This window comes from Dermochelys coriacea, chromosome 11 (genome assembly GCF_009764565.3).
Source record: "Dermochelys coriacea isolate rDerCor1 chromosome 11, rDerCor1.pri.v4, whole genome shotgun sequence".
NCBI classification, from domain to species: domain Eukaryota; kingdom Metazoa; phylum Chordata; order Testudines; family Dermochelyidae; genus Dermochelys; species Dermochelys coriacea.
Genome location: NC_050078.2, coordinates 68,494,926 through 68,518,106, shown reverse-complemented (window position 1 = coordinate 68,518,106; position 23,181 = coordinate 68,494,926). Strand labels below are relative to the sequence as shown.

At 42.2% G+C, this 23,181-nt stretch overlaps 1 protein-coding gene across 5 annotated transcripts in view; it reads right to left on the bottom strand.

The window, feature by feature from the left end:
• Positions 1-11,197, bottom strand: part of SPAG16 (sperm associated antigen 16) — a 723,462-nt gene extending 712,265 nt beyond the window's left edge. For 2 of the 5 annotated variants that reach the window (XM_043505700.1, XM_038422547.2), the window contains exons 1-3: positions 10,998-11,136; positions 5,607-5,653; positions 3,928-4,029 (exon numbers count right to left, since the gene is read on the bottom strand). In XM_043505700.1, the coding sequence (XP_043361635.1) occupies positions 3,928-4,029; positions 5,607-5,653; positions 10,998-11,049 (201 nt within the window). In that variant the 5' untranslated portion in view covers positions 11,050-11,136. Of the gene's footprint in view, positions 1-3,927; positions 4,030-5,606; positions 6,609-10,997 lie in introns of those variants that run through there. The other 3 variants (XM_043505699.1, XM_038422546.2, XM_043505701.1) reach the window with 2 other exon arrangements.
• Between the last annotated feature and the right edge of the window lie 11,984 nt (positions 11,198-23,181).

Sequence of the window (23,181 nt, the reverse complement as noted above, 5' to 3'; positions counted from 1 at the left end):
AAACATACTGTGGGGGAGGGCTTTATGACTGCTCTTGGGGCTTCCCTGTCAGAAAGTCATTTTTCTGCAGGGAGACAAAGAAATCTACAGGGGACAAATTGGGCACATGTGCAGTGGCATATTTTGTTTTGAGAGACTAAAATAAGACATTTTCTCATCTCTTACAAGAAAGCTTACTCCAAGTTCTTCCCCCAGCATTTTCACCCACTTTCATGGAGACCCCTTCTCACAGGATCAAGCCCACTGGCAGTTTTTCCATACAAACTGACAGAATACTTAGAGGGTCATCAGTACCCAAATATAGTTTCAAAAGTTCATTAACAAGCTAATGCCTGAAGTTGTCATCTTCAAAGATTCCACAATCTTTCATTAGCATTCATCTCAGACTAGTGAGTGGGGGTTCACTGTGAAAAGACCATTACCTTTTCCCGTAACGGGAGTTCTTTGAGATGTGTTGCACACGTCCATTCCATATTAGGAGTGTGTGCTCACCACATGCACCCATGCCGCAAGTTTTTCCCCTCTGCAGTATCTGTAGCGGACCAGCTCTGGCGCCCTCTGGAGTGGTGCCCTCATGGCACTGCATAAGGGGCACTGCCAGCTCCCCCCAACCCTCAGTTCCTTCTTGCCAGAACCTGCGACCATGGGGAAGGAGGGCAGGTCATGGAATGGACATGAGCAACACATGGACGAACACCAGTTACAGAAAAGGGTAACTGTCTTTTCTTCTTTGATTACTTGCTCATGTCCATTCCATATTAGGTGACTCCAGTACCTGTGGAAGGGGTTAGGAGTTCAAGGACATGTGGACTGCAACACAGCTCCGCCTAACCCAGTGTAGTCCCTGGCCTGCTGAGTGATGGCATAATGAGAGGTAAACATGTGCATAGAGGACCACCTTGAGGCTCTACAGATGTCCTGGGTAGGGATGTGCGCCAGGAAGGCCGCTGAAGATGCCTGCACTCTTGTCAAGTGGCCTCTGAAAATTGGCAGAACCCACACCAGGTTGTAACAGGTCGTTATGCATGAGGTGATCAAAATATCAGGGTTGGAAGGGACTTCAGGAGGTCATTTAGTCCAACCTCCTGCTCAAAGCAGGGCCAATCCCCAACTAAATCATCCCAGCCAGGGCTTTGTCAAGCCTGACCTTAAAAAGTTCTAAGGAAGGAGATACCATCTTGCTAGGTAACCCATTCCAGTGCTTCACCACCCTCCTTGTGAAAGTGAGGACACCGGGTGACCCTTGATCCTATCCACTACAGCGATGGAGAGTTGAATTGATTTACAGAAAGCCCTGCCCAATAAAAACCATTCGGACTTCTTCACACCTAGGGTCCGTCACGGTACCATCTGCTGGTACTCAGGAATTTTCTGTCCAAGGAATGCTAAGAGAGACTCCAAACAAGATGGGAGGTGGTAGAACAGAGACTGTCAAGATAATGCATTAGAAGAGATTCCTTCTAAATTTATTCAGCTGGAAGCAAGGAAGGAAGAAAAACAGGGAAGTGCTGAAGATCCCTTTTTCCATATGGAAAAAGCCTCAGTTACTTTTGACAGCCATTATATTCTGGGATCAGCCACCACATTACTTTATACTGTCTAAGACACTGTTCAAGGCAAGGACAACAGCAAACGTAATAAAGTGTAACGAACAGGACAAATTAGGACTGAAACAAGGATGGCAGCTAAGGAATCCCCCTTGGGCAGGGGAGCTCTGCATGCAAACCACCAAACCACTCCCAAAATAGAGGTGAAGCAGCATGATAGAGCAGAGCTCCACTATGCCCTATCTTCTATTGGCATCAGGTCCTGAGAGCTTACACCAGTGGTATAAGTTGAGCTACATGGAGCAGCTCAAGCATGCACTGGGACTGTGCAGGTTAGGATCCACACCTAGCTCCCTAATTGGCCCCTATTTCCCCTGTACTCAAGCAGAAATCTCAAAAAGAGGAGAATCTGCCCCATTATCTCTAGCAGGAACATACCTTTAATCACATCCCTAGTATTTTCCTTCCCCCAAGATGGTGGATGCTAACACATACTAGCTGTTTGGCACATAGTACTCTTGGTTTACTGAAAGTGCTAGTTATTCAAATTAAAGACAATTTCTTCTCTTCTTGAGTTTTACAGCCCACGTTCTCAGAGAAAATGAAAGCCATGGACACTAACTCTAAATAACCATGATTTCAAAATTCAGGGTGTGGGCTGTATAATGCTTACTGTACTTTTGAATACCTACTTGATCTATGCACCACAATTGCATAAATACTGCATTTCCTTAAAGTCTGCATTTAAATAGTGGATGAAATTCTTTTATTATGGAACTGGGTGTAAAATATACAACAATTGAACTGAAGCTACAGGGGAAGTGTAGGTGTGCCAGGACATTAGTTTATGGTGGAATTCAGCCAAGACAGAGGAACTACCACTTGCAAAATGTGCCAGGGAATCTCATGGCTACCAATATTCATTGCCTCAGTTTTGCTTCACATGAAGATGTGGTTTTTAGCACAGTGTGGGGATATTGATTCAGTAGGCAATCAGAGAAGACTAGTACTTGCTGAGTAATCAAAACCACTTGCTTCAACACCTGGATTATCAGTAAATGAGCACTGAACAACCTAGCAGATACTCCTCATAAAATATGCAGCAATCATTATGAAATCATTAAGGCAAACAAGTGTGATTAAAAGTACGTTTGCTTTACCCTACAGACCCTACCATCTAATGAAAATGATTGACATACTGTTGCCAAAAAACTATTAAATATCTCAATACCAAGTCCAGAAGCAAAGAGAAGCCTTTTAGCTAGAATACAAGAAATCATATTGAACTTGAGACTAACTATGAGCGTTTTGCTATCAATGCTGCAGGAAGCTTCAGCTCGCACACACCCTCAAGTGTATCATATATCAAGTGTTCCTGTGTAGCAGTCTTACAATTCAATAAAGACTTATAACAGCTGAAAGATCAGGCAGTTGTACTCTGTCAAAAGATTAGACTAGTAAGATTTTCCTAGTCCCGCCTAAAGGTGGATAGCTGGCTGGTTTTGTAGGGAAACATGAACTGGTCCTAGCAGCAGGATAAGTTTTGCTAAGAGCCAGCCTACAATAGAGAGGGATGAGGTGGGCTTCTCTTTTAAGTGAGCCCCCTGCTTTGTGTCTCAGCATTTTGGGGTTCTTGGTGTTATTCTGAATTCTAAGAAAAAAGTAGTGTCACATTCTAGCCTTCCAACAAGAGTATTTATGTTTTTAAAATTAATTTGTGGGTGTATGCTGTGAACATAACACTTACAATCCCACCACACCACTACATGGTAGTCTATTGCGGTTTTAAAAATCAAATTCTAAAAAGGTAAAAGTGTCTAAAATACTAGTTGTTAAATGAGTGATAATTTGACCACAGCTCTCATTTGACCAAGCAGCTAGGTATATACTTTTGTTTTTTAATAAAAAGCATGTGAGTAAGTCTATTCCTATTTAGCAAACCATTTAAGTGCATGTTACATAGTGATTAAAGCACATGCTTCAGTAGAACTTAAAGATATGGGTAAATGGCTTGGTTTAATCAGGGCATAAATATTTTCTTTAACTCATTCCATTTAGAGAAAAGGATCCTTAATTCATTAAAATGTGGTGTAAGTCTACTATTTTCCTTAAAATATTGAGAAATGCATGAAATATATAACAAGACAAGTAAACACTAAATAGAGGAATATCAGGGTGGATGGAAATGAATTCATTTAAGCATTGTTCTCACAGTGACATCATATATAAAATGTTCTAGAGATTTATGCCATGAGAAATATAAAATGCTCTATCTATACTTGTATTCAATAATTAAGAGTGTTCAATGTCTAAACTTTAAGCCAATAGAAATCAGTTTTTATTACTGATGGATTCTTAACAGTATTTTGAAAACTCTTACTATAATTTGTGCATCTTCAGCCTGCTCCTGTATTGTCTGCAGAGCCTTTACCAGATCTTCATCACCTTCTAGGAGACTAAAATCATCATCATCTGCTGGAACCTAAACCCAAATATAAATGGGGTCAGATCAATGTCTATTTTAAATGTATTATACTTTCTTCCAGAAGATAATTAAGTCCTAACAGCACACAGTTAAAAATAATAAGTCTTATGCTAGTAGCCCTATTAGGAGTTTGGTGTTATAATTACACAACTGATTATTGTTCTACTTGGTGCTGAAGCATACAATTTAATAAAAATAAAAATAAAAAAAAGACACCACACACTCAGTGGTATCCTTGCCCTATTTAAATCAGTGACAAAACTCCCATTGATTTCTTTGGGGATCAGGGTTGAAAGTCTCTCTCTTGGCACTTGATTCAAGGCTCAGTGGAAAAATTTTCATGGATTTCACCAGGCTTAGGGTGAGAGCCTGCTGTCTGACAGGGTAGATTTTTGGGGGAAAAAGTAGACTCACTGCTGGCACAGCCCAGGGTAAGAGTCTCTCCTCATTAGCACCTTCTGCTAACCACTGCTTCAGTCCTACAGTAGTGTCATCTCCTTACAACTTGATCCTCCAGGCAGGTCCCTTAGAAGTCTCACCCTTTCAGAAGTATCACTGTCTCACATAAACAACATCCCACACATTTTAATTACCACCATAGCATTTTCTGCTCAAATTAGATTCCTTTACAGTCCCACTTCCCTCAGAGAAAGGAATTCCCAGGTTTCCCTCAGCCTTCACCAACAAAGCACAGAAAATCCCAGAGAAACCAAACCTAAATAAAGCAGCTTCTGTTCCTCCAGATTTGATCTTTTAATTCCACTAGATTCTCCCCAGCATCCTGGTATAGAACACCAACCCTACTTTTCCTATCCTAAGCACAAAAATAGTTCTTCTCCTATAGCTACCCTATGATTCCTTTACCAGATAAAGCAAACTTTAACCCTCGCACATGCACCCCCTCTTGTAGTTTTCACTTCCCTGCTTTATGGGAAGACACAGCTCCTGCTCAGCTGTGTCTGATAACAAATCAACCCTGACACACCCTCCAGGAAGATGGGCCAATTGAGCTCTCCAGCTCCTACTAACACTTTGTTCACCAGTGTGGGGTTTACAGTCCTTCACACAACTGCTATTCAGAAAGAGATTGAGCACAGGCTCTAGTTAGAGGATTTTGTTTATATCAAAGACAAAGACATTAATATACTGAAAACAATATCCAAGAAAGCAAAGATATATATTATATTATATAATAATATAAACATATTTAAATAATGAATAAGCTGAAATTAGTTCACTATGAATAAACTGAAATCAGCTAAACTGAGTTACTGTTACCTTTTAAAAATTATTTAAATGGAAATAAGACATAAATCAAATGTTACTAGTTCTTTTTATTAAATGAAAATATATGCTTAATATCATGCATATTTTAAAGTATGATTCATAAAATAGGATTTACTTCTTTGGTGCTAAGATATAGTGACTGGTGCATTTAAATAAAAGAAGAGATGGTTACTACAATACAGATCTTTCTTAAGACTATCTCCTAAGTTTTGAGATCTACTTTTGAAAGGCACTATAAAAGAAAAAGGTATTCTTAATATTATTGGCAATATTATTAAGTAAATTACCTCTTCATATTGATAATCATCTTCTGAGTCTTCTGTAATGGTAACTTCTGTATGTTTTGTCAAGTCTAAAACAGCTGACATATGTGGTGCTTTCCAATGAGAATTAAAACAATTGTATATGATCATGAAAAAAAACAGTTATTCATAAATCAGTCCTTATCAGCCTCTCCCCTCATCTATGTAAGGCCAAATTTCATATATTTAGGGCTAATTTTGGCTCTTGGATGCCCAGCGAAAGGCATGTCTCTGCATTAAAGAACAGAATTTAGTACTCAAACTTTTCATTGCAGGACTGCACAACATTAAAATACCACCTATTTGCTCTGCTATAGCTAGACACCAGTTGCTGTGCTTAATATAAACAATAAGCCAAACTCTACTCTCAGGTACACAGTTACAGTGGCTATATTACACCAGGGGACTTTCACTGTCATTATGCCTCTGGGTGAATTTCATCCTTTTAGAAAACTAACCATTTTTTATCAGGTTTAGAGATCCGATGTGGCAAATGCACATCTGTGGAGCCACGCTTTGGGGGAAAATAACAGTAAATTGAGCATTGAAGCTTCTGTTATGTTGGTTTAACAGTACTACATCTCCTTTAGTTACATTAGGGAAAAAATGGATTAACTGATTTTAATGGGAGGATTGAGAGGTGTGTGTTTCAATGAATGCTTTACAATCTCCTTCTGGCAAAGTGTTCCAGTAACAGCCCATGTGCCCATTGAGTTGGACAGGGAGAACATAGCTGAGAACAGTTGCACTTTGCAGAGGACTTTGAAGAGCTGTCCTGAAGAACTGAAGCCCTGACCACCCTTCCAAGACTTTAGCAGCTGTCTGGCTCCTGAGTCTCAGCTCCCCACTCCCAAAGGCAAATGCTGGAGGCCTTACATCATCAGCTACCTTTGCTCTTTTCATGCTCTTAAGAAACTACTAGTGGTGCCTGGATTCTCTGATCCTTTAACTGGAGGGGGGCAGGGGAGAAGTGGACAGCAAAGTGGTCCAGGGACCACTGACTGTTTGCTAGAGGGGCAGAAAGAGCTAAGTGGCTGCAGCTGCTCTAGTATTCACAAGATGAGACAGGGAGGGAGAAGAGTTACTGCTAACCTATTGAGCAAGGACTGGGAGCAAAATGTACAACAGGGAAACCACTGGATTTTTTTTTAAATGGCTCTGGGGATTGGTAGGGAGCAGTAAAAGCAGGAGAAGTCTGGTAGTAGAAGAATTGATTTTAGAGGTCAGGAGTTTTGGTTGATTGAGTTTGGTAAGTAGTCTAAGAATCATTTTTTTTAAAGCTAGACACTCTATGATCAATTCACTCTTCATCCTTTCATTGAACCTAAAGTGACCATGATGATACTTTATGTCTGGGGCAGATATCTTGTGAATGAGACTTTAAAAAGTGAGGTACTATTTGCACAGCATGGATACTAAGACCCAACTTTTTATAAAGGAGGGGCCAACGTATGTGTTCTACTTCTGTATTTGTACTTACTCTGTGATTATGTGCTTGAATCAGGTATTTGTATATCTGATAGTGCCTCCTAAAGTCCATGGTTTATTTGGAAAATAATCCTTGGCTATATTAAATTTTATCCATATATGTGTCTATATATTTAGAGAGAGGCAAGCAAAGAGGAAAAAGTTAACTGTGTTATTGCCAAAGGACAAGGCGTCATTAGCTGAAGCTACAAAAATCTTTTGCTGATTTAAAATGAGCATTTAAGAAGAGGGGTTATTTTAAATTTCTTATAGCATTAATTTTTAAATTTGTCTCACTTATATACACCGCAAAGTATGTAGTAATTTACATGTGAGGTTTAGAGGGCTTGCCCCACAAATGCTTTTGAGCTATTGGTAAGTCAAAAAAGTCTTAATATGCTGAGAACACTTTTCTCCCCTCTCTCCAGTAACTCAAGATCATGAAGGGATTTTGTTCCAGTTTTAAAACAAACAAATAAACAACAGAGCTGAGACTAGTTTCAGCCACAAAGGACTCTTCAGAAAGCTACACAGGTGCATGAATAAAAGTTTATAATACAAATCACAATGCAACTGTTTAATTATAGCAAAAGGTATAATAAAAGTAACATTCGAGGCATGTATGATCTAGTCATCTGGACTGGGACTTACAAATGTTTGAGTTCTAGTCCTGGCCCTGCTATTATCGTGTTGTGGGGCCTTGCGCAAATCAGATTAAATGTATGTCCCTTAAAGTCCCTTATCCATTGAATGGGGATGATAAATTACCTACCTTGTTGAGTATATAACAATTATGATTATGAAATCATTAATTAATTAGCACCATAACTGAATGGTACTTTATTTAAAGTTTGCAAAGCATTCAGAAGCTGAAAAATGTACTAAGTACCATTTTATATAATATCTAATAATAAAAGGCAGGATAATGTCACTGCAATTAATTAAGCAGCCTTTTCATACTGTCATATTGTAGTAATAAATAGAGGTTTGAATGTTTATATGGTAAAATTTAAATACAATATTGTGTATCCAGCAATTTGCCTAAAAACATTTCTCTCACTGGAAGCTTAATTGTATGAGAGAGACAGATTTTGTCAAACTGTTTTACATATGTGCAACACTTCATTCCTTTTTTCTCCATATTGACTGTTCTATTCTACAGTTGTAGAATATTTTACAATGTGGATAGAAATGTCACAATGTCCTATCCACCAGTCATTCCAAACTAATGCAAATGATCTTGATGATTTAGGTGCTTCCAAGAAGGTAAGTTTGCTGTTTGTTTTTTAAAGTGTTTTACTGACTCAATGGGCCTTATGTGCCATTATGGTCTAGACTAGTGTGTTGTTGCAGGTGCTATGCATGTGGAATAAAACCTCATGTTAAAAATCTTGAAATGATTTTTGAAAAATCATATTTCAGATGCACAATCTTTTTTAAAGACAAAATTCCTCATTCATTCAAACATTGTCTATGCATTTTATTTTCAATGTCTTTTATAATATAGACACTATTCTGTACTGTCTTATCAGCCACAGAGCCCTGAAGAATTTTTGTTTTAAGGAAACAGAAACTGAATCACAGAGAAGTGGCTTACATAGGGTCACAAAGCGAGTCAGTCAATACCAAGGTTGAGAACAGAATTCAGACCTCCTGACTGCCAGCCTCTAAATAAATATACACTACAGAAAAACAAAAAACCTGCAACCACTAATTTATAGTTTGTCTTTGCTCTTTTTAAAACTGAAAAGGATTCAAACAGATTGTTTCTAAATGTCATAACTCAGAAATAAACCTTCTAAATTGCTGCACTGCAATCTAAAATTCCTATTTTACTTGTATAAACTATTCAATTTAAAAAGAGATTTTTAGGGAATGATTGGATAATTCAGGCACTTGATGACAGAATTAGAGCCTTTCACTCTAGGTCAGTGGTTCAAATATTGCTAAGTGGAGGAACAAGGAAATGTGGATTACCTTCTGATACGTATTTAGCGCCTTAAGGAAAAGGCTTGGAAAAACTTACCAGACGCTTTCTAGAGAGAGACATGTACAAAAAGGAGTAAGAGGCAACAGCTCTAGGACTTCAGTTGTTGCTCACAGCTTTCCCAAGTAGCAACAGAAAAGTGAAATTGTTAGTTTCATCCAGGGATTCTAAACAACAACAGTGGATCTTGACAGCACACTGAAATGAACAAGACTCTGGACAGTCCCACTGTTACTATTCAGAACCCCTAGGTGAAACTAACAAGAATCAGGACAATTTCACTTTTCTGTTTTCTTACCAGAGGCACTGGAGTCATCTGGTTGTAGATGCAGCAAGATGGCACTGCATCAAGCTACACTCAGTTCACACTGAGAAGGTATTCTTCTTAATCATGAGGCCTGGAGACTTAGCTGTCTTCGTTCAAATAAAAAAATTAAATTCTGCACTAACCTATCGTTTATTCCGCCGTGGTTCCCAGGGAAGTTTGCTATTAACCAGCTGCAAGTAGGAGAGTGTTGGTAAAATAAATTGGTAATCTCAACTTTTCCCCACCATAATTACGTGATTTTTGGCCTGGCTCCCACTGGGCAGGTCTGTACCTGGCAAATACAACTATACGGGCATCAAATGAAGCCTTTATTGCAAGTGCCACTGAGCAGCCTGGCTGAATGAACCAGAGCGAAGGTCCTTCCTCAATCCTGGACAGAGCTCAGGTGACAGCAGTGGCAGGGAGTGGCACTGACCCATGCAGAGAACTAGGAGACCCCAGTACTCCCCACCCCTCCCCATTGCTTGAACTTGCCCGTGACTCAAAACCAGGGTGGGGGATACCTGGTATTCATGGAGACTTGTTCTCAGTTGAGTCAAATGCTGAAAAAAACCCGCAGAGGCTAGAGCCCAACAGCCCTCCCCGCAGAGTGAGACACCTCCCCCCAGCTGAAACCCTTGCGTGAAGCCCCCCAGAGGGAAGATCCCCGGCTCCCCCTCCCAGGGTGAACCCCCAGATGCCCCCCAGAGGGAAGATCCCCAGCTCCCCTTCCCGGGGTGAACCCACAGAAGCCCCCCAGAGGGAAGATCCCCAGCTCCCCATCCTGGGGTGAACCCCCAGAAACCCCTCTGCCCTGGGTGAAGCCCCCCAGAGGGAAGATCCCCGGCTCCCCTTCCCAGGGTGAACCCCCAGAAGCCCCCGAGAGGGAAGATCCCTGGCTCCCCCTCCCAGGGTGAACCCCCAGAAGCCCCCGAGAGGGAAGATCCCCAGCTCCCCCTCCCGGGGTGAACCCCCAGAAACCCCCCTGCCCTGGGTGAAGCCCCCCAGAGGGAAGATCCCCGGCTCCCCCTCCCGGGGTGAACCCCCAGAAACCCCCCTGCCCTGGGTGAAGCCCCCCAGAGGGAAGATCCCCAGCTCCCCTTCCCGGGGTGAACCCACAGAAGCCCCCCAGAGGGAAGATCCCCAGCTCCCCATCCTGGGGTGAACCCCCAGAAACCCCTCTGCCCTGGGTGAAGCCCCCCAGAGGGAAGATCCCCGGCTCCCCTTCCCAGGGTGAACCCCCAGAAGCCCCCGAGAGGGAAGATCCCTGGCTCCCCCTCCCAGGGTGAACCCCCAGAAGCCCCCGAGAGGGAAGATCCCCAGCTCCCCCTCCCGGGGTGAACCCCCAGAAACCCCCCTGCCCTGGGTGAAGCCCCCCAGAGGGAAGATCCCCGGCTCCCCCTCCCGGGGTGAACCCCCAGAAACCCCCCTGCCCTGGGTGAAGCCCCCCAGAGGGAAGATCCCCGGCTCCCCCTCCCGGGGTGAACCCGCAGAATCTCCCCCCTCTCGCCCCCCCCCCGAAGGAGGAGCCCCCGGAATGAACCCTCAGCAAATCACCCCCTGAGCGTCCCCCCCCCCCATCCCCGGCGCTGCTCAGCCAGGGGGGAGAGGATACGCTGCAGGCAGAAGGGCCCCTCGGCTCCGGCCCCCGCCGCCTCCCCCTCCATCGCCGCCTCTCCGGGTCGGTTGTTTACACTCCGCTCTCGCCGTTGCTAGGGTCCCGCGGAGAACCTCTCGCGAGAGCAGCTCGCCCCTTCTCTCCGCCTGGCTCTATCCGGGCTTCACGGGGGAGCGCGCGGGGGGGGGGGGGGGGGGAAGGCGTCCCGGTCGCCATAGCAATCGCCCCTTCTCGGGGACGGAAAGGGGAAGGTCCAATGGCGCTTCAGTAGGGCGGTACCGAGGGACTAACTGGCCAATCGGTGTAAAGCGGGGGCAAAGTCCCGCCTTCTGGCCCAGGCTTCCCCCCCACGGGACAGAGAAGGCGGCTCCGATATGGCGGCAGGGAGAAGCGGCGGAACGGCCCCTCCCGTGAGCCCCCCCCCCCCCACGCGGGGCTGGGCCTGCGGCACAGATGCGGCCCTCAAGTCCCCCTCTCTGGGGGCGGGGCATAAGGCAGGACCCCCAGCCCCGCAGGGCACCGGGCTTGCCCTGGGACCCGAGCTGCTGGGGAGAGCAGCGCTAAGCCACTTGCAGCCTGCCCGCTGGCCTGCCCTGGAAACGCCAGGAGCCACGGTGCACGCTGTCGAGCACCATCTGCTGTCCCCTTCTCTGCTAACCACCCAGATGTCTATCTACTGGGGCTGTCGAGCGATTAAACTAATGAATCGCGCTGTTAAACAATAATGGACGACCGTTTGTTTCAATATGTGGGGATGTTTACCATATTTTCGAACATACTGAGTTCCATTTCAACACAGAATACAAAAGGCACCGTGCTCACTTTTGTATTTTTTATTCTAAATATTTGCACGGTAAGAACAAAAGAAACAGTATTTTTCAGTTCACTTAATACACGTGCTGTTGGGCAGCCTCTGCATCGTGAAAGTTGAACTTATGAATGAATCTTGTCTGGCACATAAATATCTTGCAATGCCAGCTACAACAGGGCCCTGCGAACACCTGTTCTCGCATTCAGATGACATGGTAAACAAGAAGCAGGCAGCACTGTCTCCTGCACATGTAAACAAATTTTGTTTGTCTGAGCAATTGGCTGAACAAGAAGTAGGAGTGAGTGGACTTGTCGGCTCTAAAGTTTTACGTTGGTTTGTTTTTGAGTGAAGTTATGTAATAAAAAAACCTACATTGGTAAGTTGCACTTTCACCATACAGAGATTGCACTACGGTACTTGTATGAGGTGAATTGAAAAACACTGTTTGAAATGCATCCGATGAAGTGAGCTGTAGCTCACGAAAGCTTATGCTCTAATAAATTTGTTAGTCTCTAAGGTGCCACAAGTACTCCTTTTCTTTTTGCGAATACAGACTAACACGGCTGCTACTCTGAAAACTGTTTCTTTTGTTTATCATTTATATTTTTAGTCAAGAGGAAATACAATGTTGCTAACTCATCTAAAATCTAGATTTTTTTTCTTAAAATCCCAGCTCAGTGAAGTGATGTGATTACATGAGACTCTCCGCTTTCATTTTAAAAACTAGTTTTTTAGTCCTGATGGTTTCAGAGCAAAGTCTGATAATATGTATCCTAATGGCTCAAGAACCAGAAGGCAAAAAGAACCCTGAATGTATTTAAAAAAAAAAAACAGAACATTTTTAAAAAGAAAAGGAGTACTTGTGGCACCTTAGAGACTAGCTAATTTACTAGCTCACAAAAGCTTATGCTGAAATAAATTTGTTAGTCTCTAAGGTGCCACAAATACTCCTTTTCTTTTTGCGGATACAGACTAACATGGCTGCTACTCTGAAACCCATGATTTTTAAGTGAACCTAAGATTTTTAGTGTTGACTCTAGGGTGACCAGATGTCCTGATTTTATAGGGACAGTCCAGATATTTGGGGCTTTTTCTTACATAGGTGCCTATTACCCACTACCCTCTGTCCCAATTTTTCACACTTGCTGTCTGGTCACCCTAGTTGACTCATGGTTTTTGAATGCTTGTGGTTGTCACTACTCAAATAGTTCATGGTAAGATTATGTGCAATAAATAATATTTTGAATTTTTATAGCACTTTTCATCTCAAGGACTTTATAGATGTGCAATAATTGTTACTTTGTGATAGGTACAGTATTATACCCATTTTAAGTAAACTGAGCCACGTTGCCACAGACTTTCTGTGTAACTTTTGGCAAGTTATGTAACTTGTATAAGGTCTCACAGTGAGTCACTGACAGACCCAAAAATAGGGCCCATGAGTTGCTCTGAATTCTAAATATGTTTTATACTAACTTGAGATATTTTTGATGGCCTTTCTATGCAGGTAATATGACGATGTGTGTGAAAGAATAAAATGAGTAGAAAGGAAAGTAAACTATCCATGTGTAAGCCTTTTAGACTGGTGTTAATTATCCCTTTAGAGAATGTAAGATCTTTTTGAAGCAGAAACAGATGTCCTGGAGCTGATGTTGCACCATGGCATATCCTTGAAGGAATTAGTTGTTCAAATTATGTTTCTGTGGTATGCTTTTTCTCTGTAGTTTAATTAAAAATATGGGCAAAGATTTTGAGGTCATAGTATATTATGTACTACATTCTTAAGGTTATAGCATATTATATATTAATGCTCTTAAGATGCCTTAGCTCAGGTTCTTTGGAATCAGTGGAAGACTTTCCATTGACCTCGGTGGGTTTTGGAATAGCCCATATGGGCCCTAAATTCTCATATTCTCACAATAGGGAGCTCAGGGCTGGTTGAACAAGAAAGGTTATTTGCATTTGTGCACAACAACTGGAAAATAAATTCTTAATTTTTCTTTGAAAGGATTCAGGAAGGAGACCTGCCAGCAGTCAGACTCAAAGGAGATGTACTGATTGTGCTGGCCAGATGTGAGAGTATCTCAGGCAGTTAAGCGTACAAAGAGAGGCTCACACGAGTTAGAGATGGAAAACACGCATTAGATCATCAAATCCAGTCCTGCAAATGCAGGATCTAATCAGAGTGAGGACATATTGCATGGGAGCCATAAGATGCTGCAAGCAGAATGCTCACAGTGGTTGGCTGTCCTTTTCATTTGTAGAGGCAGAAGTTTGAGGAAACTGATCAGATTTGCAGTGCCAGTGTCTCCAAATTGTAGTGAGACAGCAGTTGAGAGATTTGACAGGAAGTGTGAGACGCATGACGTTCTGTGTAGTGGAAGTGTGTGTTATGGTGCTATATTTTCTTTAACTGTAGTGAGAGTAAAAAGAAAAGGAGTACTTGTGGCACCTTAGAGACTAACAAATTTATTGAGCATAAGCTTTCGTGAGCTACAGCTCACTTCATCTGATGAAGTGAGCTGTAGCTCACGAAAGCTTATGCTCAAATAAATTTGTTAGTCTCTAAGGTGCCACAAGTACTCCTTTTCTTTTTGCGAATACAGACTAACACGGCTGCTACTCTGAAACCTGTAGTGAGAGTGTGTTTGTAATGCCTTACTAATTCTCTGTGTCATGGCCTCTTGGTTAAGAAGACTTCTCTATAAGTAAGGGTTGGAAATTGCAGGGTGTGAAGTGTGTGAATTCAGACTGTGTTGTTGCTTTCTTCTTGTGTTGCAGCAGGAAAAAATTTTTTTTATTTCTTCCTTGAAGAGGAAATGATCTGCCTAGAATATGGATGAGGATGCAATCCTGGGCTGGTGGAGTGAAGCAGCACCTGAAGGAATAAAAGGTACACAGTGTTGCCAAATGGAAGAATTCAAAAATCATGAGCCAGAACCCCCAAAATCATGATTGGCTTAAGATATTTTTTAAGTAATAAATGTGAGGTTCTTTTTATTTGCCTTTTGGTTTCCGAGGTTTTTAGGGTGTACTTGCTTTCTAGCTTTTCTTCATGACCAGGAGGGTTAACAACTTTTTTTTTTTAAATGAAAGCTGCAATTCTCCTAGAAATTCTTGATTCCAGCAATTGGGACATTCAAAAAAACACTATAAATCATAGACCCGGTGGGTGAGGTAATATCCTTTATTGGACCAAGCTCTGTGTAAGCTTGTCTCTCTCACCAAGAAAAGTTGGTTCAGTAAAAGATATTCCCTCACCCACCATGTCTCTAATATTCTGGGACAACACTGTATACTATAAATCCTGACAGCTGGCAACAGTGAGTAAATATGCACATTTTTAAAGGTCATAGAGATGCAGCTACTTTTGCTCACATAAATTAATATTGCTTTTTTTTTTGGTCCCAGAAGGTCTCTTTATGTGCTGCTGCTGTAGTGCTTTCAATGCTTAGAATACTGAAGACTAGTTTACTAATTCTTAGTGATCTTTTACTGATAAACTGACGTTGAACAAATCCAGTTCCCATCCATATCCTTCTCTCGCTCTTCCACTCTAGCTGGAGCTCCATCTACCTCCTCATTCCTGCCAATTCCCTCTCCTCCACTTTCACCACCCTCGCCTCTCATAAGACCCACTCTCCCCAGTGAGCATCAGAAGAATTCCACTGCATATGAGAGGAAAGCTTCTTGCTTTCTGCCTACCTTCATCCCCTTCACAGTTGATCCTGTCTTCCTCCCCAGGGCATTAGGTTCTACTCCAGGCTCTCTCCTACACGGTCACCAGTGTAATCTCCCTCTACTCATTCTTATTTTAGGGGTTGGGTCAGGAATTGACAGCCATCTGGAAGAGACTGTCATTTTGAGGAGGAAACTGTGTAGGAGGTAGATTATGGTAGGAGAGAATCCAAGTGGGTTAAGATTGACCTCCCAGGAGTTCTAACCTGTTCTTTAGCCAATAGCTAGAATATGTCTGACAGAGGTGGAGCAGCTTTGTGATCATCTCAGTATTTTTAGATTTAATACTCTTCTGAACACTGTATGTGATCTGGTCAGGGAGGTGAATTTACTACTGTATATTGGATTATAAAACTTTCCTGTAGAACATACTGATCTAGCTCAGGGCTCTCAAACTATGGGGTGGGCCTCCCAAGTCTGACACGTGGGAATGTGTCGAGGGAGGCACGAGCTGTGTGTGGATGTGTTTTGTTTTTGTTTGTTTGTTTTTTCAAGAGCTCTGGCTGTCAGCCCTGAGTGGCTGGGGCTCATGCAGAAGGTCCATGCACACCTGTGAGGCAGGGATAAAGGAGACAGCTGCAGCCCCGCTGCTCGGGCTCTCCTTTCCCCCACTCCTAATCCCTCACCTGGAGTTGGCCGGGCTCTGGCTGTCAGTCCCAAAATGGCGGCAGCAGCGATGAAGTAAGGGTGGTAATTGGGAGCTAGGTCTGCTGTGAAAAGTGATATTGATGATCACTTTTCATATTGTCACCCTCACTTCTGTGCTGGTGAGGGGCTGCCTTCAGAGCCGGCTGGCCAGCAGCCACTGCTCTCCGCCCTGGTGGTGGTATATATACTTGGTGGGTGAGGAGGAGGATGTAAATGACTACAGATGCAAAGAAGGGAGGCCTGATCAAATAAATTTGAGAACCACTGATCTAGCCTAATAGGGGTTTGTGGGAAAGACCAGCAAGAAAGAAACACAATAGCTGTACACAAGCAAACCTCCCAAGAAACCATGTGAAGGGGCACTGACAGGACAATAGCCTACTTCTCGGCTCCAAGCCAAAGTGAGACAGCCAGGCTGGGAACCCTCTTAGGACAGGAAGAGATAAGTAGGTAGGATGTGTCTGCGTGCCTGAGCCTGTCCAGGGAACTCTGGGAAGAGAGTTTAAAGAAGCTGTGTTTTCTCCAGTATCTAGAGTATGGTAGCCTTAGGGAGAGACAAACATGCATATATACTAGTGTTTTATTTAAAGATCTATTTTCCCTTAAATGCTGTCGTTCTAAACAAGTGTTTTAAGAAGGCTGTCTGATCACCGGTTACCACGGTCATTGCTCCCCCAGGGAACAAAACCACAGGCCCTGAAGATAAATCAGGCCTGCTGAAGTGATCACAGTTGACCCCAAGAGTATGACAGTGGGAGAATTGTGTGACTCCATGCCTACGGAGAGGGGATGGCCCAGACCTGAACAAGTGCACTCGAAGAAACCAGGAGGGGTCAGAGGTACAGTTAGCCTGTTAACTGTAACAGCCGCTCACCTGAAAATCACAGCAAAACTCATTCCAACAGTGGCCATTTCCAACCCCCCCCGGAAACTTTCCAGTCCCCAAAGTATTGAAGAAATGGTGCCCGAGTCCCTTCTCACTTCCACTAGTATGCATCAGGAGTAACTCCACTGCAGCCAGTGGAGTTGTACTTGTGTAGCTAGCTGGCATTTTACATCCCTGGACACAGAAGAAGATGGGTAAATTGAGAACCAGGAGGAATTTCACAGTGCTAGAAGTATCCAGACCTTCTGTTCTCAGCACTGAAAATGATCACGACGACATCACATTGTGTGTGCAAACAGAAAAATCCAATCCAGTAATATATGTGGTGGTCTAAGAGCTAGTTTCACAAAGCCAAATCACCTGGAACAAACAATTTAAATAGAAAATCTTTATGATAATTAAGAACACGTTACTAGATGCCCCGAAAGCCACAATCAAGAAAGAAGGCTACACTGGTTAAACAAACAACCTGGCTTAGAGGGGAAATGAAGGCAGCTATAAAATAAGAAAACTGTATAAAATGGGTAAAGGGGAAAGTTGACAGCAATTAATATATATTAGAAGCTATGAATTGTAGAAAATTGATAAGGGAAGCAAAATGACACAAGGACAAATTTATGATCAACAGAATTAAGAATAATCAGAAGGAGGTTTTTAGTATACTAGTAACAAATGGAATGCTAACAATGATATTGGTTCGTTACGAGATGGAAATGGTAGAATTCTCCATAATAACACAGAGAAGGCAAAAGTTTGAAAAATATTTGTTCCATATTTAGGAAAAAAGGATTGTGATGCATTTGACTAAGTACCTTGCATGACAATAGTAACGGAGAATGTTAAACAGTAGATACAAAAGTTAGACCTTTTTAAAATCAGCAGGTGCAGATAACTTGTATTCAAATGTTTTGAAAAAGCTGACCAAAGATTGGGGAAGTGATATATAATGAACAGGACCAGTCATTAATACAGAGCGATCTGGATCACTTGGTAAGCTAGATGCGAGCAAACAATATGCATTTTAATACAGCCAGATGTAAGGTCATCAATCTACAAACAAAGAATGCAGACCATGCTTACAAGATGGTGGACTTCATCCTGGGAAGCAGTGATTCTGAAAAAGACCTCGGAGTCATGGTGGATAATTAACTCAGTTCCCAGCATGACACTGTGGTCAAGGGTTAATGTGATCCTTGAAGGTACAAAGAGCAGAATCATAAGTGGGAGTAGAGAGCTTATTTTACCTTTTTATTTGTCATGACATGATCACTACTGGATGCAGTTTTGGTGTCCATAATTCAAGAAGGAAGTTGAAAAATTGGAGAGTTCAGAGAAAAGCCACAAGAGTGAGTAAAGTATTAGAAAACATGAATAGCTCATCTTAAGTGATCACTCTCCTTACATTGTGTATGATAAAACCCATTGTTTCATGTTCTCTGTGTTTGTATATAAATCTCCCCACTGTATTTTCCACCGAGTGCATCCGATGAAGTGAGCTGTAGCTCACGAAAGCTTATGCTCAAATAAATTTGTTAGTCTCTAAGGTGCCACAAGTATTCCTTTTCTTTCATGCCTTATAGTGAAAATCTTGAATAGCCCACTTTGTTTAGCTTAACAAAGAGAAGGTTAAGGAGGAATTTGATCAGAGTTCATAAGTACCTACATTGGGATCAGACATTTGATAAATAAAGGACTCTTCAATCTAGCAAACAAAGGTAAAACAAGATCCAAGGGCTGGAAGTTAAAGCTGGACAAATTCAGACAAGAAAAAAGGTGCAGGGTTTTTTTTTATTATTTTATTTATTTTAAACAGTCAAGACAACTCACTAAGAGTTTTGGTGGATACTCCATCAATGCATCCGATGAAGTGAGCTGTAGCTCACGAAAGCTTATGCTCTAATAAATTTGTTAGTCTCTAAGGTGCCACAAGTACTCCTTTTCTTTTTACTCCATCAATGGAAACCTTTTTTTTTTTAAATCAAGATTGGATGTGTCACAGTTTCAGGGTAGCTGCATCTGTGTCCCCTTCCCTCTGTGGTCTACTCCAGGAGTTCCCAATTAGATGTCAGGTCTCCTCTTGACACCTGTCTCTTGCCCTCCTCCCTCCTGACTAGGGTTCTGAGGCTCCACTGCTCCCTGCTTTACAGTGTGATATTCCCAGCAAGTCAGTCTAAAGGCCAGCATCTTTGTTTTGGTTTCTCTCCAAGGACAATGAATAGTGTGTTACAAGCAGTTACAAGTTACCGTACAGCTTTCTAAGCAACCACATTTATTCTTAAGTTAAAAGCATTACAGAGGAAAACCTATAAAAACAATAAATGGATATAAACACTAAACTTACCAGGAGTCACACATCAGTCTTATGGGGCCCTAATGGACCAAAGTCTTTCCAACCCTGCCCCAAGGTGGGGGCTCACTTTGGACAGAAGGTCACATCTGTTTGATGGATCATAATGAAGACCATGAGTATGTTCAAGTTCATCTTTTTATACCAACAGCCCTTTCTTTGTTTTTTAGTCTCTGGAAAACCCAGCCTAACCCAATATATGCAAACCACCCTGTCAAGGCTGAATCCCCACTCTGGCACTTCAAATACAGAAGTTGGGCTGGGGGGCTGCCAGGATTTTAAAAATTAATACTTGCCACTCCAGGCTTGTATTACACTCCCAAGTTTACAGCTTTAAAACCCCCCTAGAGCCCAGGAAGGAACACTTGGGAATTCCTCCCTGTGGGGTACCCTCAAGCCCTTTCAGCCCCCTCCAGAGAAGAGCTGAGAAAGAAACAAAGGAAATTAGCTGTTGCCACCAGCTAATTAAACAACATATGCACAAACCTCTTAGGACACCAAAAATCCAATTCTGTTCTTAAGGTAAATTTTATTTAAAAACAAAAGGGAAGAAAATAATCTGGAATTTAGGCTTTTGCTAGATTTTTAGAGGAGCAATTCCAAAAATTAAGCACCCAAAATAGCTTTCTTGGGGGTTCAGCTTAAAGGTTACAAGCAAACAAAAGCATCTGGGGTTTATAGATTCATAGATACCAAGAAGGGACCATTCTGATCATCTAGTCCGACCTCCTGCACAGCGCAGGCCACAGAATCTCACCCACCCTCTCCTACGAAAAACCTCACCTATGTCTGAACTATTGAAGTCCTCAAATCATGGTTTAAAGACTTCAAGGAGCAGAGAAGCCTCCCTCAAGTCACCCATGCCCCATGCTACAGAGGAAGGCGAAAAACCTCCAGGGCCTCTTCAATCTGCCCTGGAGGAAAATTCCTTCCCGACCCCAAATATGGCGATCAGCTAAACCCTGAGCATATGGGTTAACACAGAAGAGTCCACAAACCAAGAAATAAACAGAAATACACCTAATTGAGTCTTTCTAAACATTCCTAATCTATTTACACATTTCTGAGTTCCAAATAAGTTATTCTAAGTATGATCTGATGATTTTTTTGATCATATCTGGCTTTCCCGGAGAACATGACAGAGAAGTTTTCCCCCATTTTAAAAAGTTCTAGCCCTCCCATTGGCTCTTTTGGTTAGGTGTCCACTCTTTTTTTTAAAAAAAAACCTGGGGGAATTTTTAACTCTTTACAGGTAAAGCAAGCAGCTACCAAGAGGGACTTCATAGCTAACTGGCTGGCTGGGTCCATAAAACGGAGCTCCCCTCTTCATTTATCACCCCCCCCCCGGAGGTGGAACTTCTGGAGTAATTTACAATCTCAGGGGTAATCACCCCTGCTGTTTTTAGTTCCTGTAGAAGCTGTGGTGACTCTCTCCTATGGAGTAGGACATAGTCCAACATAAACCATTCAAAATTTAATGTAATGGCCCCCCAAAATAATACATCACATTGCAATATTTGTCACAAAATGCTCTTCTAAAATATATACTTTAGTTCAAACAGGAATTAGTTCAGGAAAGTCTTGTGATCTCTTCTCTGCAAGAGGTCAGACTAGATCACAGTGGTCCCCTCAGGACTTGCAATCTATTTAGAAAAAAAGATAATTGAGAGGATAATCAGGCCCACTGTATGCAGATTAACTGATATTCTAAAGGTTAATTTAAAAAAAAATTCAATATTTATTTTAAAGTTTGTTCAGTGTCTGTCTGTTTGTTATTCTTTAACATATTGCCTCTATATAAATCCATGGTATGCCCACACCTTGAATACTGCATGCAGATGTGGTTGCCCCATGTCAAAAAAGATGTATTGGAATTGAAAAAGGTTCAGAAAAGGGCAACGAAAATGATTGGGGTATGGAACAGCTTCCATATGAGGAGAGATTAATAAGTCTGGGACTTTTCAGTTTGGAAAAGAGATGACTAAGGGGGGATATGATTGAGGTCTATAAAATCATGACTGGTGTGGAGAAAGTAAATAGGGAAGTGTTATTTACTCTCTCATAACACAAGAACTAGGGGTCACCATGAAATTAATAGGCAGCAGGCTTAAAACAAACACAAGGAAGTATTTCTTCACACAACACACAGTCAACCTGTGGAACTCTTTGCCTGAGGATGTTGTGAAGGCTAAGACGACAACAGGGTTCAAAAAAGGAACTAAATACATTAATGGAGGATAGGTCCATCAGTGGCTATTAGCCACGATGGGCAGGGATGGTGTCCCTAGCCTCTGTTTGCCAGAAGCTGGGGATGAGGGTCAGGGAATGGATCACATGATGATTACCTATTTGTTCCCTCTGGGGCACCTGGCATTGGCCACTGTCGTAAGACAGGATACTGGACTAGATGGACCTTTGGTTTGACCCAGTATGGCCATTCTTATGTTGCTAGCAACCGGTGTTAATCTTTGTTTGGAAATAGCTAGGAGACTTTGCTTGGCAGTTTTGTGATGTGAGCTGATTAGGACATCGAACTCCTGTTACATGAATGACTTGATATCACAATAATCTTTCATCAACACACATCACAAACCATCATGCCTTTTCTGTACCAATCTGAGAACTCCCCATGCACATACTACATTTGATTATTGCAATACTGAATTCCAAACATTAATGATGGAATTTAGAATAAATTAGGAGACCAATTCACCCTGGTTTACAACAGCATAACCGTTATAGCTGAATTATCAGTGATTACTTTGTCCCTGAGTAAAATCACACATGTTGTTGCTCTATCCTGTTAGCACTCTTGAGAAATGGAAGCTTCATAGCTTCAGCAAAAAGAAAAGGAGTACTTGTGGCACCTTAGAGACTAACAAATTTATTAGAGCATAAGCTTTCATGAGCTACAGCTCACTTCATCGGATGAAGTGAGCTGTAGCTCATGAAAGCTTATGCTCTAATAAATTTGTTAGTCTCTAAGGTGCCACAAGTACTCCTTTTCTTTTTCGAATACAGACTAACACAGTTGCTACTCTGAAACATAGCTTCAGCAGTCAGTTAAACAGCCTGACATAGTATTTGCCCTCTGGGAGGGGAAACTAAATACTACAGCCGTTCAGTATGCTCACCAGAGGAACATGGGACTTTGCTTCCACTCTCAGAAAAGGGCCCAATCCCATTTCCAATGAAATCAATGAGAATCTTAACATTGATTTCCCTGGGTACAGAAACAAGTCCAAAGCATCCACCCATACTACTTTCATAGACTGTCACTCCACCTCGGGTAAATTCCTAGAAGGCACATCCTGTGCGTTCCATTGCAACAGACATGCAGCCAATATAGCATTCTCTGCCTCATTAACTTAAAAACATGTTTCCTAAACATCGGGACACATTCAGAAAGTCACACTGCTTTCTTTTTGAACAAGCACAAAAGCATGGATGGTACAGTATACAGAGAGCATCATGGGTCTGGAAGAGCTATCATCTACATAGCCGTGGCTGGAGTGTAGAACCATGACTGGAAGTGAGGATGAGTTGGCAGCTATCTTAGATCAAGCAACTGACACCAATTGTATTTTCTGTGCATCACCATCGGGCACCTGCTTGTACGACAACAGGATAGCATGTTGAATTTGGTTAACAGTTATTCACTGAAGCATATCAAGAGAACGTGCAAGATCCAGATTCTGAAGCATTAAGAGCTTTACAAGATGAAGAGCTTTACTGTCTAGCTCATGGTACT